This window comes from Eubalaena glacialis, chromosome 10 (assembly GCF_028564815.1).
Source record: "Eubalaena glacialis isolate mEubGla1 chromosome 10, mEubGla1.1.hap2.+ XY, whole genome shotgun sequence".
NCBI lineage: Eukaryota > Metazoa > Chordata > Mammalia > Artiodactyla > Balaenidae > Eubalaena > Eubalaena glacialis.
The window spans coordinates 72,972,839-72,985,447 of NC_083725.1; the positions used below are offsets into that span (position 1 = coordinate 72,972,839).

Genomic DNA, 12,609 nt, shown 5'->3' on the forward strand with positions numbered 1-12,609 from the left:
CCTGCTACGGTTTCTTTAAGGTCACTATTTCCTCTCTGGTCTCCTGGTTTCTCATACTGCATTCTACTCTATATCGTCTGCACTGCTTTCAATGTAGTTTTCTTTAAAACAAAACAAAAACCATATTGAAGTCTCTTTTCCCCCTCCTTCCACCACTAATGATTACATTCAGCCTCATCTTTTGACCCCTAAACACAATGTAAACCTTTGACAACATTACTTTCAAACAAAATAACACTCTATAAACTTTCAGTTTATCATTTTGTATGTTTTCTTATGCATATATTGTTCCTTCTAATATTTTTCTTTTCCTTCCTTAGTCTTCATTTCTTTATTTTGTAGATCATCACAGAACCTCTACCAGAAAATAAATATCCTTCTTTAAGAGCAGAGGAAAGGGTGAAAATGAACAGGTTCCTTTATAGCAACAGAGGGAAGAAAGACTATTGTTAGTACTTTTGTCTTTCAGATGTAATTAGTTTTTTAATTCAACAGCCCCCTTTACTGTTTGTCATCACCTCAGAGTCTCTTTCACCTAGTACAATGCCTGCCTTATATCAGATGTTCAAGAAATATTCTTTGAATGAGAGAGTAAGTGAATGTTACCAGAGCTGGACCAAATTCTTTGTATTCAAAAGGCTGCATAATTTGGTTCAGCTTTCCAATATGTCACTCTCCCCTCTCACTAAACAATGTAATTTCTTCCCAATTCCTTGTATGCTCCAAGTGTTTCACCACTGGTCCTTTGTGCAGGTGATCCTCTCTGCCTACTCTGCTCTTCCACTCTTCATAGATCTGGCTGCGGGCCATCCTTTAAATATTATCTCCTCCGGGAGGTTGAGCGCTCTAGCGTTAAGTACCACCCTCTCCCCTTTTCCTAACAATGCATCAGTGTTTCTTCCTTTCCTACCACTAACACAAAGATTTCCTTATTTTATTTCTTTTTGTCTGTCTTCCTCACCACAACCTAAGTTCAATAAGGGTGGAAACCACGGCTCTCTGGTTCACTGTTGTCTCATTAACATAAACCCAAGTGTGGTAGGAAGGGGCTTGTTATGAATAACAAGACATTCCTTTCACCTTTATGGCTCTGGAGCTATTTCAGAAACCCACGACAAAAACCAAATATTAAATATTTCCCATTGCTCTCATTGCTTAGGAAATTCCAAGGGTTTTAGGAGCTGTGAGCCAGGAACCATGGACCAAGACAAAAATATATATATTTATTATAAATCACAATATCACATCTATTGAACTGTGTATCTAAAAATGCTTAAGGTGGTAAATTCTATGTTAAGTGTCTTTTACCACAATTTTAAAAATTAAGAAAAAAAAAGTGAGGGTGCCCAAGCTTCAGACTAACTGGGAAGCTCCCTCCTCACTGTCAAGGAGTTTGTGGCATGGTGTAGAGTCGTGAGATCACTCTGTGTGTCTGGATGGTTGGATCAGAACTCAGTCCCTGAAGATACTAGGGACAGATTCAGGGGCCCAGGCTACAGGCACTGGTGCTGCTTCCAGAGAAATTCCCCTGACCTTCCTAGTAGGAAGGATGGGGATCTCATTCAATTGATTTAGGGATTTCTACCCTGAGGAGATAGGGACCTTCAAGACGATTCCTCGTGTTCTGCAACTCATCCTTGTCAGGGCATAGCCCTTTGCAGAGATTTTTTTTTTTTTTAATTTTAGAGTGAGGAGTGTGATTCTTTATTTTTCTTGAAATGTCATCTCTATTCCCTGATGGTAATACATTTCTTCATCTTGGAGCTCCTCTGCCCCCTAAGTCTCCATCTAGGGCACCCTGGCCCAGTTACTCTCTTGGAGGATACTGGTACCAGTGTAGCCAGTGAAAGACTCCATAGGGAATGCCCCCACCCCCCTGCCTGGTTCTAGCTCCTTTGGTGGACCCTTCCTTGTTCACTGGTATTCGTACCTTCATTCATCATTCAAATCTACTACAGTTTGCTGCCAGTAGTTGTACAAGGATTGAAAAATAGTTTGAGACATTCTTTTTCATGGGTACATGGGGGACAGTGGGTAAACACACAAAATACTCATCTATTTAATGCCTTTTTATAATTTCAGATATTATAATTATTACTTTAAAATATTTCAAAATGAGTGGCCCAGACCACGAGTGTAGAATTTACAAAGACCGTGTATGTCAGAACCTCTTCACTGTAGTTGCTCTGTAGTTGGCCAGGCAGAAATTTGGGGACCCCATTTGCAGCTGGCATCTGAAGTGAGAGCAGTTTTGTTGGAACTGAGGCCTTAAGCCGCACAGTCTGTGCTAACTCTAGGTACATAGTGTCAGAAATGAGTTGAATTACAGGACACCCAGTTGGTGTCAGAGAATTGAGGACTGTTGTTGGAAAATGACATACCATCTCTCCCTGATTACCACAATAGATTCCAGGCCAACTACAAATTTGGGAATTCCCACAATCCCCCTCAGGTTCTATAATTCTCTAGTATGACTCACAGAACTAAGGAAAGTGCTATATTATGATTATAGTTTATTATAAAGGATACAAATGAACAGCCAGATGAAGAGCAAGTTTAGGGTGGGGAGGAGTGGATTCACAGAGCTTCCATTCCCCTTCCAAGTGCATGATCCTCCCAGCACATTCTGTGTTCACCAACCCAGACGTTCCCTGAACTCTGTTGTTTAGGGTTTTTACATGGGGTTTCATTTTATAGGCAGGATTGATTAAATCATTGGCCATTAGTGACTGAATTCAATCTTCAGCCCCCTTCCCAGAGGTCAGGTTCTAACCCTCTAATCTCATGGTTGGTTCCTCTGGTGACCAGTCCCCATCCTGAAGCTCTCTAGGTGCCCCGTTAGGAGTTACCTCAGGTTCCTCAGGTGTGGTGGAAAGGGTCTCATTATGGACAATAAAAGACACTCCTATCACTCAGGAAATTGCAAGGGTTTTAGACAAAGACCAAATAAATGTTTTTTGTTGTACCATAGGCTACCCCCTGGTCTTTGACAGTGGATCCCTTATAGCACAAAGATCGTATCTGTCTGACCGTAACAGATACAGCAACATTTGGAGGAGTCAGTGTAGAATAGAAATAGGAGGCTTTTAACTCAATTTCCAAGTACATTTGACTATCAATGTCAGTATTATCATTTTAACAACAATGTAAGTGTAAGACCGTATTGCATTTATGGTAGATATAACTTGGAAAATGAAAGTCAAAAGAGACTGGCACGTTCCCAGAGTCCCATTCGGTCCAGCCCATCTTCATATTGTATGAAAGATCTCCCAGGATGAGGCCACCCAGGTTTGCAGGCTTCCATTTGATCTTGTTCCAAAAGCAGGAGTGGCCTCTGCACTGTGTAGCTCCATTCTTTCAGGCATATGGTCTCATCGAGCCAAGAGATAATATCATATCTTGCTTTGAGCCGCTTTCAGAGTGTTAATGTAATTTTGGGTATCCCTCTTCATATAACTCATTTATTCATTCCTTTACCCTCCCTCTCTCCATTTATACCCAAAGTTTTCCACTTTTGGAGGGGAGCGTGGCACCCGCTATGCTGCTCTAGGTTGCAGACAGCAGTACTCCTGTAGAAAGTACCTCCCATTCATTTAGAGTAGGGTTATGTAGACACAGAACCCATGGCCATTTTTACCATTAGACAATATAGCTGCATTCACTGTTAATCCCAGTTTTGCCAAAAAGGGTAAAGGGACAATCCACTCCATCAGGTCCTTAGGAATTCTGACATAAAAATGTATAGTTTCTTGCTTGGGTATCATCCCTCCTTCTGGGACTTGTAGTTGCAGCCCTGATCCTGTGACCATTACGTAAAGAAAAGAAAGGTGAGGTGAGGTGGGGAGGAACGAAAAAGTTATGGTCATCAGTCATCTTCCATGTGGGAAGGATTGCACAGTCATACTAGTATCCTCCTCCACCCCATATCCACCAGGGAGAAAAAAAAAAAGAGGACTCTAGTGAGGACACTCCCTTAGCCCCGCTCATGTTGAGTGTGAGCACACACTCATGCAGGTAAGAGGGCCCCTCATGCCTGTATCTACCCGCCTTTTAGACAACTGATGCTTTAATTCCCCATTCCAATTCTCTATCAAACTATTACTCTGAGCAGGATATCTCCCTGTCCATCTCTTTACACTATGGGGTGTAAAGTATGTACCTTGATCTGAAGAAATGTCACTTGGTGATCCACATTGGTATATCTTCTGTACTGTTCTTTTATAGTACTCTGAGCATTTGCATCTATCACTGAGTAAGCACAGTCTACACCAGAGTCAGGATCTATTCTTGTCAAGACCCATTGGATATCAGCATCTGACTCACTTGCCACTTGCTATGTTCACGGTCTTTCCCCCTCCAAGGTTATCTGCAACATCCCATCTGCAGGCTCTGTCTTTTTTTTTTTTTTCTTTTTCTTTTGGCAAACAAAACAGTTCTTAGTGGCAGTTTATGCTTCAGAGGTGCAAGAGGGGTATGTCTAGACTGAGTCCATCTCTGTATTGCTGTAGTCCCTCAGTGTCCACTCATTTTATGCACCCAGGTGGCCTCCTCAACCAAGCACACCAGGATATCCACTAGTCAGTTCCAACCACCTTGTGAACCTGCTAGTCGGTTCTTCCTACAGGCATCACCATGTCCTACTGTAATGCATCCCTCAAATTCTCATAGTGATTTCAATATGGCCATGCCTCATAGGGGCATCCCTTTAATACGCCACTTTTCCATTCCCTTAAGGCCAGGCCATTGGACACCACCGATGAGTCAGTAAAAGCTCAAACATAGGGGCTTTTTATCATCGTTCATTTCTTCCGTCATTGCTAGGAAAACAGGATATAATTCAGCTCACTGAACTGACTGGGTTTTTTTTTTTCATTATTACATTGGATTCCTACTCAAAAGGAGGACCAAAAAGTCCTGCTGAACTAATTGGTTTTTACCTTCTTCGAACAATATGGTAACCTTCCAAACAGGATGCGGTCCGTTCACCTTGGAACTGCCATCCATAAATGAAGCAGCTCTTTTTCGGTCAGCTGAAAAGCTGTTTACAGGGCACTATCCATAGAATAGACTCTGGCAGTTCCTCATGTGTTTCCAAAGTCAGTCCTTGGAGAAAAGAGTACACCTGCTTGTGAATCCACTGAGTAACTCTGCATTCCTCTGATAACATATTCCTATACAAACCATTTCCATTTTATTATGGAACTCTACTGGCCACTGCCCTCCCCATTAACATGTTTTTCTGACCTCACCCAAGACATCACTGATACTTCGGGTTTTAAGATTATTATTTATTTTTTATTTACAAAATTTTTAGTTGTGGTTAAATACACATAATATGAAGTTTACCACCTAAACTATTCTTAAATGTGCAGTTCAGTAGTGTTGAGTATATTCACATTGTTGTGCAACAAATCCCTAGAACTTTTTCATCTGGCAGAACTGAAATTCTATACCAATTAAACAGTAGCTCCTCATTTCTCCCTCCCTCCAGCCCCTGTCAACCGCTGCTCCACTTTCTGTTTCTATGAACTTGAGTATTCTAGGACACCTTTTATAAGTGAAATCACCATACGGTATTTGTCTTTTTTGTGACTGGCTTATTTTAAATAATTAGCATAATGTCCTCCAGGTTCATCTGTATTGTAGCAGGTGTCAGCATTTCCTTCCCTTTTAAGTCTGAATAATATTACGCTGTACATATATACTACGTTTTGTTTATCCACTCATCTGGCAATGGACACGAGTTGCTTCCACCTCTTGGCTATTGTGAATAATGTGGCTACTATGAACATGGGTATAAAATATCTGAGACCCTGCTTTCGATTCTTTTTTATACATACCTAGAAGTAGATTGCTGGATCATCTGGTAATTCTATTTTTAATTTTTTGAAAAACCACCACCCTGTTTCCCATAGTGGCTGCACCATTTTACATTATTACCAGTAGGTGCACAAGTGTTCCAGTTTCTGCACATCCTCCCCAACATTTGTTATTTTCTGGTTTTTTCTTTCTTTTTTTTTTTTTTTTGATAGTAACCATACTAATGGGTGCGAGGTGAGAAGATTATTTTTTTGTCCTTCAGTCACAGGGACAGTTTCAATTAATGTTCAATAGCAAGCTAGTAATTGCCCCTCAAATGGAAATTTTCTAGTCCCAGTAGTCATTACTGTGGAGTGTTCACAAGCTTTTGCTATGAACCTGTTTACACTCCACATAGGTCTCTGGTACAGAGAATTCACTCATACCAGCATTCAAAGTTTTATTCTATACTGTGTGGGCTCAGGCAATCTTTTGTGAAAAGAAATTTTAATTGAAGTATAGTTGATTTACAGTGTTGTGTTAGTTTCAGGTGTACAGCAAAGTAAATCAGATATATATGTATGTCTATATATGTGTGCGTGTATATATATATATTCTTTTTCAGATTCTTTTCTATTATAGGTTATTACAAGATATTGATAGTTCCCTGTGCTGCACAGTGGGTCCTTGTTGTTTATTTTATATATAGTAGTGTGTATCTGTTAATCCCAAACTCTTAGTTTATCCCTCCCCCTTTTCCCCTTTGGTAACCATAAGTTTGTTTTCTATGTCTGTGAGTCTATTTCTGTTTTGTAAATAGTTCATTTTATCATTTTTTTAGATTCCACATATAAGTGATGTCATATGATATTTGTCTTTGTCTGACTTCACTTAGTATGATAATCCCTAGGTCCATCCATGTTGCTGCAAATGGCATTATTTCATTCTTTTTATGGCTGAGTAATATTCCATTGTGTGTGTGTGTGTGTGTGTATGTGTGTGTATGAAGATATGCCACATCCATTCATCTGTCAATGGACATTTAGACTGCTTCCGTGTCTTGGCTATTGTAAAGAGTGCTGCAATGAACGTTGGGGTGCACATATCTTTTTTAATTAGAGTTTTCTCTGCATATATGCCCAGGAGTGGGATAGCTGGATCATATGGTAACTTTATTTTTAGTTTTTTAAGGACCCTCCATACTGTTTTCCATAGTGGCTGCACCAATTTACATTCCCACCATCAGTGTAGGATGGTTCCCTTTTCTCCACACCCTCTCCAGCATTTATTATTTGTAGAATTTTGAAGATGGCTATTCTTCTGGTTTGAGGTGGTACCTCATTGTAGTTTTGATTTACATTTCTCTAATAATTAGGGATGTTAAGCATCTTTTCATGTGCCTGTTGGCCATTGTATGTCTGCTTTGGAGAAATGTCTATTTAGGTCTTCTGTCCATTTTTTGATTTGGTTATTTATTTTTTTTATATTAAGCTGTATGAGCTGTTTGTATATTTTGGAAATTAATTCCTTGTTGGTCGCATCGTTTGTGTTCAGGCAATCTTACTTGTTCCCATTTAGCATGTCCTATTAATGCTGCTTAAAGAGCAATTTATGTCTTGTGTTTTACAACAGTAGGTAGGGGAAACATTCCTCAGTCAGTTACAATATCCATCCACATAATACACTCAGGTAAAAGAAACAAAGAGACCCAATCATTTCATGTAAAGCCTGTTTAAACATTCCAATTCTCATCCAAACCTCCACTTAAATTCTATCAACCCTTACATTTCTATATTCTCTCAATCTAATTGCAGCTCCGGGTACAGATCACCAATGGGTTTTGATACTTGACAAGGGACATAAGGCTCCCTTGTCAAGGAGTCCCAGACCCTTGGGACTATTGACCATTTTACCCACTCATAAGACTTTGTGTCCCCAGCAGGTGTCCAGCCAAGGGACATAGGTAGTTGGTATGAAGGTGATTGCAGTGCAGAAGTAGTTAAGTGAATGGATTCTGGATGTATTGTGGAATCTGGGACTGATTATATGGGGAGAGGGCATTGTGGTAACTGGAGGAAAAAGGAATCATTCCCCAACAAGCTCCTATGTCCATCAACAGAAAAATGGAAAAAAAAATATTTTGGTATAGTCATACAATGACTAAAAAAATCAAAGAAAAAGTGCAATTGCTGGTGTGTACAATACATGGATGCATCTCAAAAATATACTGAGTGCCATAAGCCAGACACAGAAGAGTTCATTCTATATGATTCCATTTATATAAAGTCAAAGAACAAGCAAAACAAAATTATGGTTGATGTAAGTCAGAAAAGTGGTTACCTCTGAGCGGAAGGTATTATTTTGAAAGGGGCATGAGGGAACAATTGGGGGTGATGGAAATGTTATAGATCTTGATGTGGGTCATCCATGTTTACACGGATGTACACATATGTAAAAATTAATTAAGCAGTAAATTTAAGATTTTATACGTACACTTGTAAATTTTGTGTTTATAAGTTAGCCCTCAATAAAAACATTAAAGGTAATCATTCAAGGAATAGATATAGAAAACATAACTTTTTCCATATTGTTAGAGGAAAAAGAAAGGAATCAAGTCAAATCATGTGATACTAGAGATGGCAGGAAAGATGGAAAAAAGAGGCAAGAAAAGCATGGTTAACAGACAGCACACAATAAGCTGGCAGAAAAAAATCTGAAAAATATTGAGCTACATAAGTGTCAGACAAAACAAATTAAGGTAAAATATTATGAATAATGAGGATCATTATGTAATAAAATCATTCACCAGAAATACATAGCAATTCTCAATCTTCATGCATTTAACAATATAATCTTAAGTTACATGAGGCAAAAATGGACATAAAAATAAAGAGAAATTAATAAATCCACAATTATGGGAATTTAAAACAGTTCTCAACAACTCTATCAAATAAAAAATAAGTTAGGATAAGGAAGACTTGAACATCGCTATATAAGGAAAGAATTCTACCCCAATATTTAGAGAATATGCTTTCTTCTCAAGCATACGTGGACTATTAGACACACAACACACACACAAGCACACATACACTTCAGGTCATAAAGCAAGTTTCAGCAAATACCAACGTATGTATATCATACAGAGTATGTTAGAAAACAACCAAAAATATCCATATGTTTGAAATTTTAAAAACATCTTTATAATTCATGAGTCAAGAAATGATGAAAATGAGAAAATGTTAGGAACTGAACAACACTGAAAATAACCATGTATCACAGCTCAGGGCATGCTGTTGACTAGTACATGGAGAGTAAAATTTAAACTTAGGTACAACAATCAGAAGAAATGTCTTTTGAAACTCTTAATGCACTAAGTGTTTTACCTAAAAGTCTAGAACAAAAATAATACAAATTGTAAATCCAAAGAATTATGGAAAGGAAAAAAGACAATAGCAGCAAATAAAATCAGAACAGAGGATCAGCAAAGAAAAAGTGTAGTTCTTTGAAAAGATAAAAAACTTCTGGCAAGACTGGTCACAAAAAAAAGAGAAAGCAAAACAGGACATGGCTATTGATAAAATAAATTTTCAAATTAAACAAAGATGGATAACTTTTAGAAAAAAGTATATCTTACAAAAACCAAGTCAAGAAGAAACTTTAAAAAATCTGAATAGACTGAAAACTAAAAGAAATTTGGGCAAAAATCTCCCCAGCTAGGAATGGGAAAGAAAATTATTGGCTAATACCCTTTATGCCCAGAAATGTAAAATTTCTAAGTATGAGCAAACAAAATTCGTTAATATATTTAAAAATGAATACATCCCAACAGGTAAGTTTACCTTAGAAATATAATAATGATTTAATAATAAAAATTTGTTACTGCAATTCCTCACATGAACTGATGGGATGCATTTATACTTTAACTTCCATTTATGCATGCTAAAAAAATCTCAAAGCCTTAAAAGAGTACCCATTAAAATCAGAAACATCATAAAAATGCCTCCTTCACTACCCTTTTCAAGATTATATGGCTATTGCAATAAAAAAATGTAACACATAATATATATATACACATTCCCACACAAAGTAAATATTTTTTTTTAAAAGTGGCTTTAGACATTACTATCTCGGGTGAAGACAGTTCACCAATTTACTTTTCATACTTATTTCCATTCAGAGAATATCGTGAGGAAAGAATCTGAACTGTGTAATTCGTTAGAATGAACCCAAAATGTTTTGTTTTCCTGAGGTGCGCCTTTCTTTCGCGATGAAGCGGTAAAGGCTTTAGTGTCCTGTGCTTGCTTAGGTGCTACTTTGGCGAGTGTCCTAGTGCTGTCACATTTGCCTTTATTTTGTCCCTCAGGTGACTTTCTGTTCAATATTTATCTTAAAGGGCAGTTTCAATACTACATAACTATGAGTCCTTTGAAGGTTGAAAAATGCAAGAAAACGGTGCAGGAGGGAAAGATGGCACATCCAAAGAATGACTCCCTCTTCTTCCTATACCACCAAAGAACCCTCCACTTATCTAGTTCTCTCTTTCCCCTTGGCAACGCAAAAAATCTTATTCTTAACACATTTTACGTACAAACTGCATTTTAAAACTTTAAAATTGTTATTATTCCATTTTTTTCAACTACTTTTTCTGTTTGAATGTGGTTTTGGGTAACGTGGATTGGAATGCATTAAAATTCCTCTCATTAAGAGCAATGGGAAGAACTTTTTGTTGTAACCTAACGGCTTTTCATTTTGCAGCCGAGCTTTCAGGAGTGACTTAAAGAATTCAGGTGAATGATAGGTTACTCAGTCGTAGTTAAACGACTGGAAAAAAGTCACAAAACCGCCAACCTCCCTAGTTGCCGGCGGGACGGCCCTCCCCGCACCACCAACCAATCACAACCAGCAAGAGCCGGCCAGGCTGCGGGAACTAGACCCGAGAGGCACAAACCGGAGCGTTCCGCCTGCGCAGCCGACTTGTGGTTCCGGGGGTTTCCGCGACGACGCACCGCCAACCGGCAGGAGCCGCCCTCGGCCAGCGGGCTCGGAGGCCAAGACCGGTGCCTCGACTTCGCCGTCCACCGCCACTGACCACCCAACCCGCAGACATGGTGGAAGCGGATCGCCCGGGGAAGCTCTTCATTGGCGGGCTCAACCTCGAAACCGACGAGAAAATCCTCGAGGCCACGTTTGGCAAGTATGGCTGCATCACCGAGGTGCTCCTGATGAAAGATCGAGAAACCAGCAAGTCCAGGGGCTTCGCGTTCGTCACCTTCGAAAGCCCGGCAGACGCCAAGGCCGCCGCCAGAGACATGAACGGCAAGTCCCTGGATGGTAAGGCCATCAAGGTGGCCCAGGCCACCAAGCCGGTGTTCGAGAGCGGCCGGCGGGGTCCGCCGCCGTCCCACAGCCGCCCGAGGGGCCTGCTCGGGGCCCGCGGCGGCGGCGGCGGCCCACGGCGCCCCCAGTCCCGGGGCGGGCCGGCGGACGACGGCGGTTACGCGGGCGACTTCGACCTGCGGTCCTCCCGGGCCCCGCTGCCTGTGAAGCGCGGGCCGCCGCCGCCGCGCAGGGCCGGCCCGCCCCCGAAGAGGGCCGCGCCGTCGGGCCCGGCTCACAGCGGAGGCGGTGGAATACGCGGGCGGCCCCCGGCCGCGCGGGGGCCAGACGGCTATGCTGGCCCGCCGCGCCGGGAGCCACCGCCCCCGCGCCGGGACCCCTACCTGGGTCCCCGGGAGGAGGGCTACTCGCCCCGACACAGCTACTCGTCGAGCCGCGACTACTCGAGCGCCCGCGACCCCCGGGATTTTGCTCCCTCGCCCAGAGAGTACACCTACCGCGACTACGGCCACTCCAGCGCCCGGGACGACTGTGCATCGAGAGGCTACGGCGACCGAGACGGCTACGGGGGGCGCGACCGCGACTACCTGGATCACCCGAGTGGAGGCTTCTACCGAGACCACTTCGAGAGCTACGGGGACCCACGCAGCCCCGCCCCTGCACGGTGGCCCCCGCCATCTTACGGCAGCGGCCGCCACGACGAGTACCGCGGCTGCTCGCCCGACGCCTACGGTGGCGGCCGGAGCGAGCGCTATTGGAGGGGCCGCGACCGGGCAGGCAGAGCTGATCGCGGGCTGCCGCCGTCCATGGAGAGGGGGTGCCCGCCCCCGCGCGAGTCCTACAGCGGGTCCGGCCGCAGGGCCCCCCTAGGCGGAGGCCGCCTGGGAAGCTGCTCGGAGAGAGGGGGAGACCGGAGCAGATACTAAGCACCAAGAGAGTTGGGACCAAAATCCGCATTCAAAGAAGCTGCCGAAAAGCAGACTGTTCTATGGTAACTACTCAAGGACTAGTGCAAGGAAGAGTTGTTTTTACGTTTTAAGAATTTCCTGTTAACTTTCTCTCCATAATTTTTTTTTTTTTGATACTGTTGAGAGGAAAAAGTTAAAACTCGTTTTGATTTCGTTTTGGAATTGTTAACGTTTCTTTCAACAAGTTCATTTAAAAGTATACGACTTGAACCTGCGTACTAGTTTTCTTATATTTCCAAGTAGAAATTCTCCTAAAGGCTTCCTTCCTTATAAATTCTCCTGATAAATGAGGCCAAAAGTTCTAAAATCTTTTACAAAGATCTTTCTGCCCACCTAAAATGGAAAATTCGGTCATTCTGTCTATTCAAACCAACTAGATTTTTGGGAGAGTGGGAGGGATTGGTGTGTTTTACTCCTAAGATTTCAAAGTGTCTTTCAAACTGAATCTCAGTGTTAACCGTATTAAAAACCAAACAGCTGACAGCAACAACAAAAACCACTTAGA

General features: G+C 41.7%; 1 protein-coding gene across 1 annotated transcript; it reads left to right on the plus strand.

Annotated features, from left to right (window-relative positions):
* Positions 1–10,904: 10,904 nt before the first annotated feature.
* On the plus strand, positions 10,905–12,178 carry RBMXL2 (RBMX like 2). The gene has a single exon (XM_061202938.1). It carries the CDS (start codon positions 10,905–10,907, stop codon positions 12,060–12,062), a length of 1,158 nt encoding a protein of 385 aa, XP_061058921.1. The 3' UTR covers positions 12,063–12,178.
* The last annotated feature ends 431 nt before the right edge of the window (positions 12,179–12,609 follow it).

Coding starts and splice junctions, on each gene's coding strand:
- RBMXL2 (XM_061202938.1), top strand. CDS start 10,905: ATGGTGGAAGCGGATCGCCCGGGGAAGCTCTTCATTGGCGGGCTCAAC.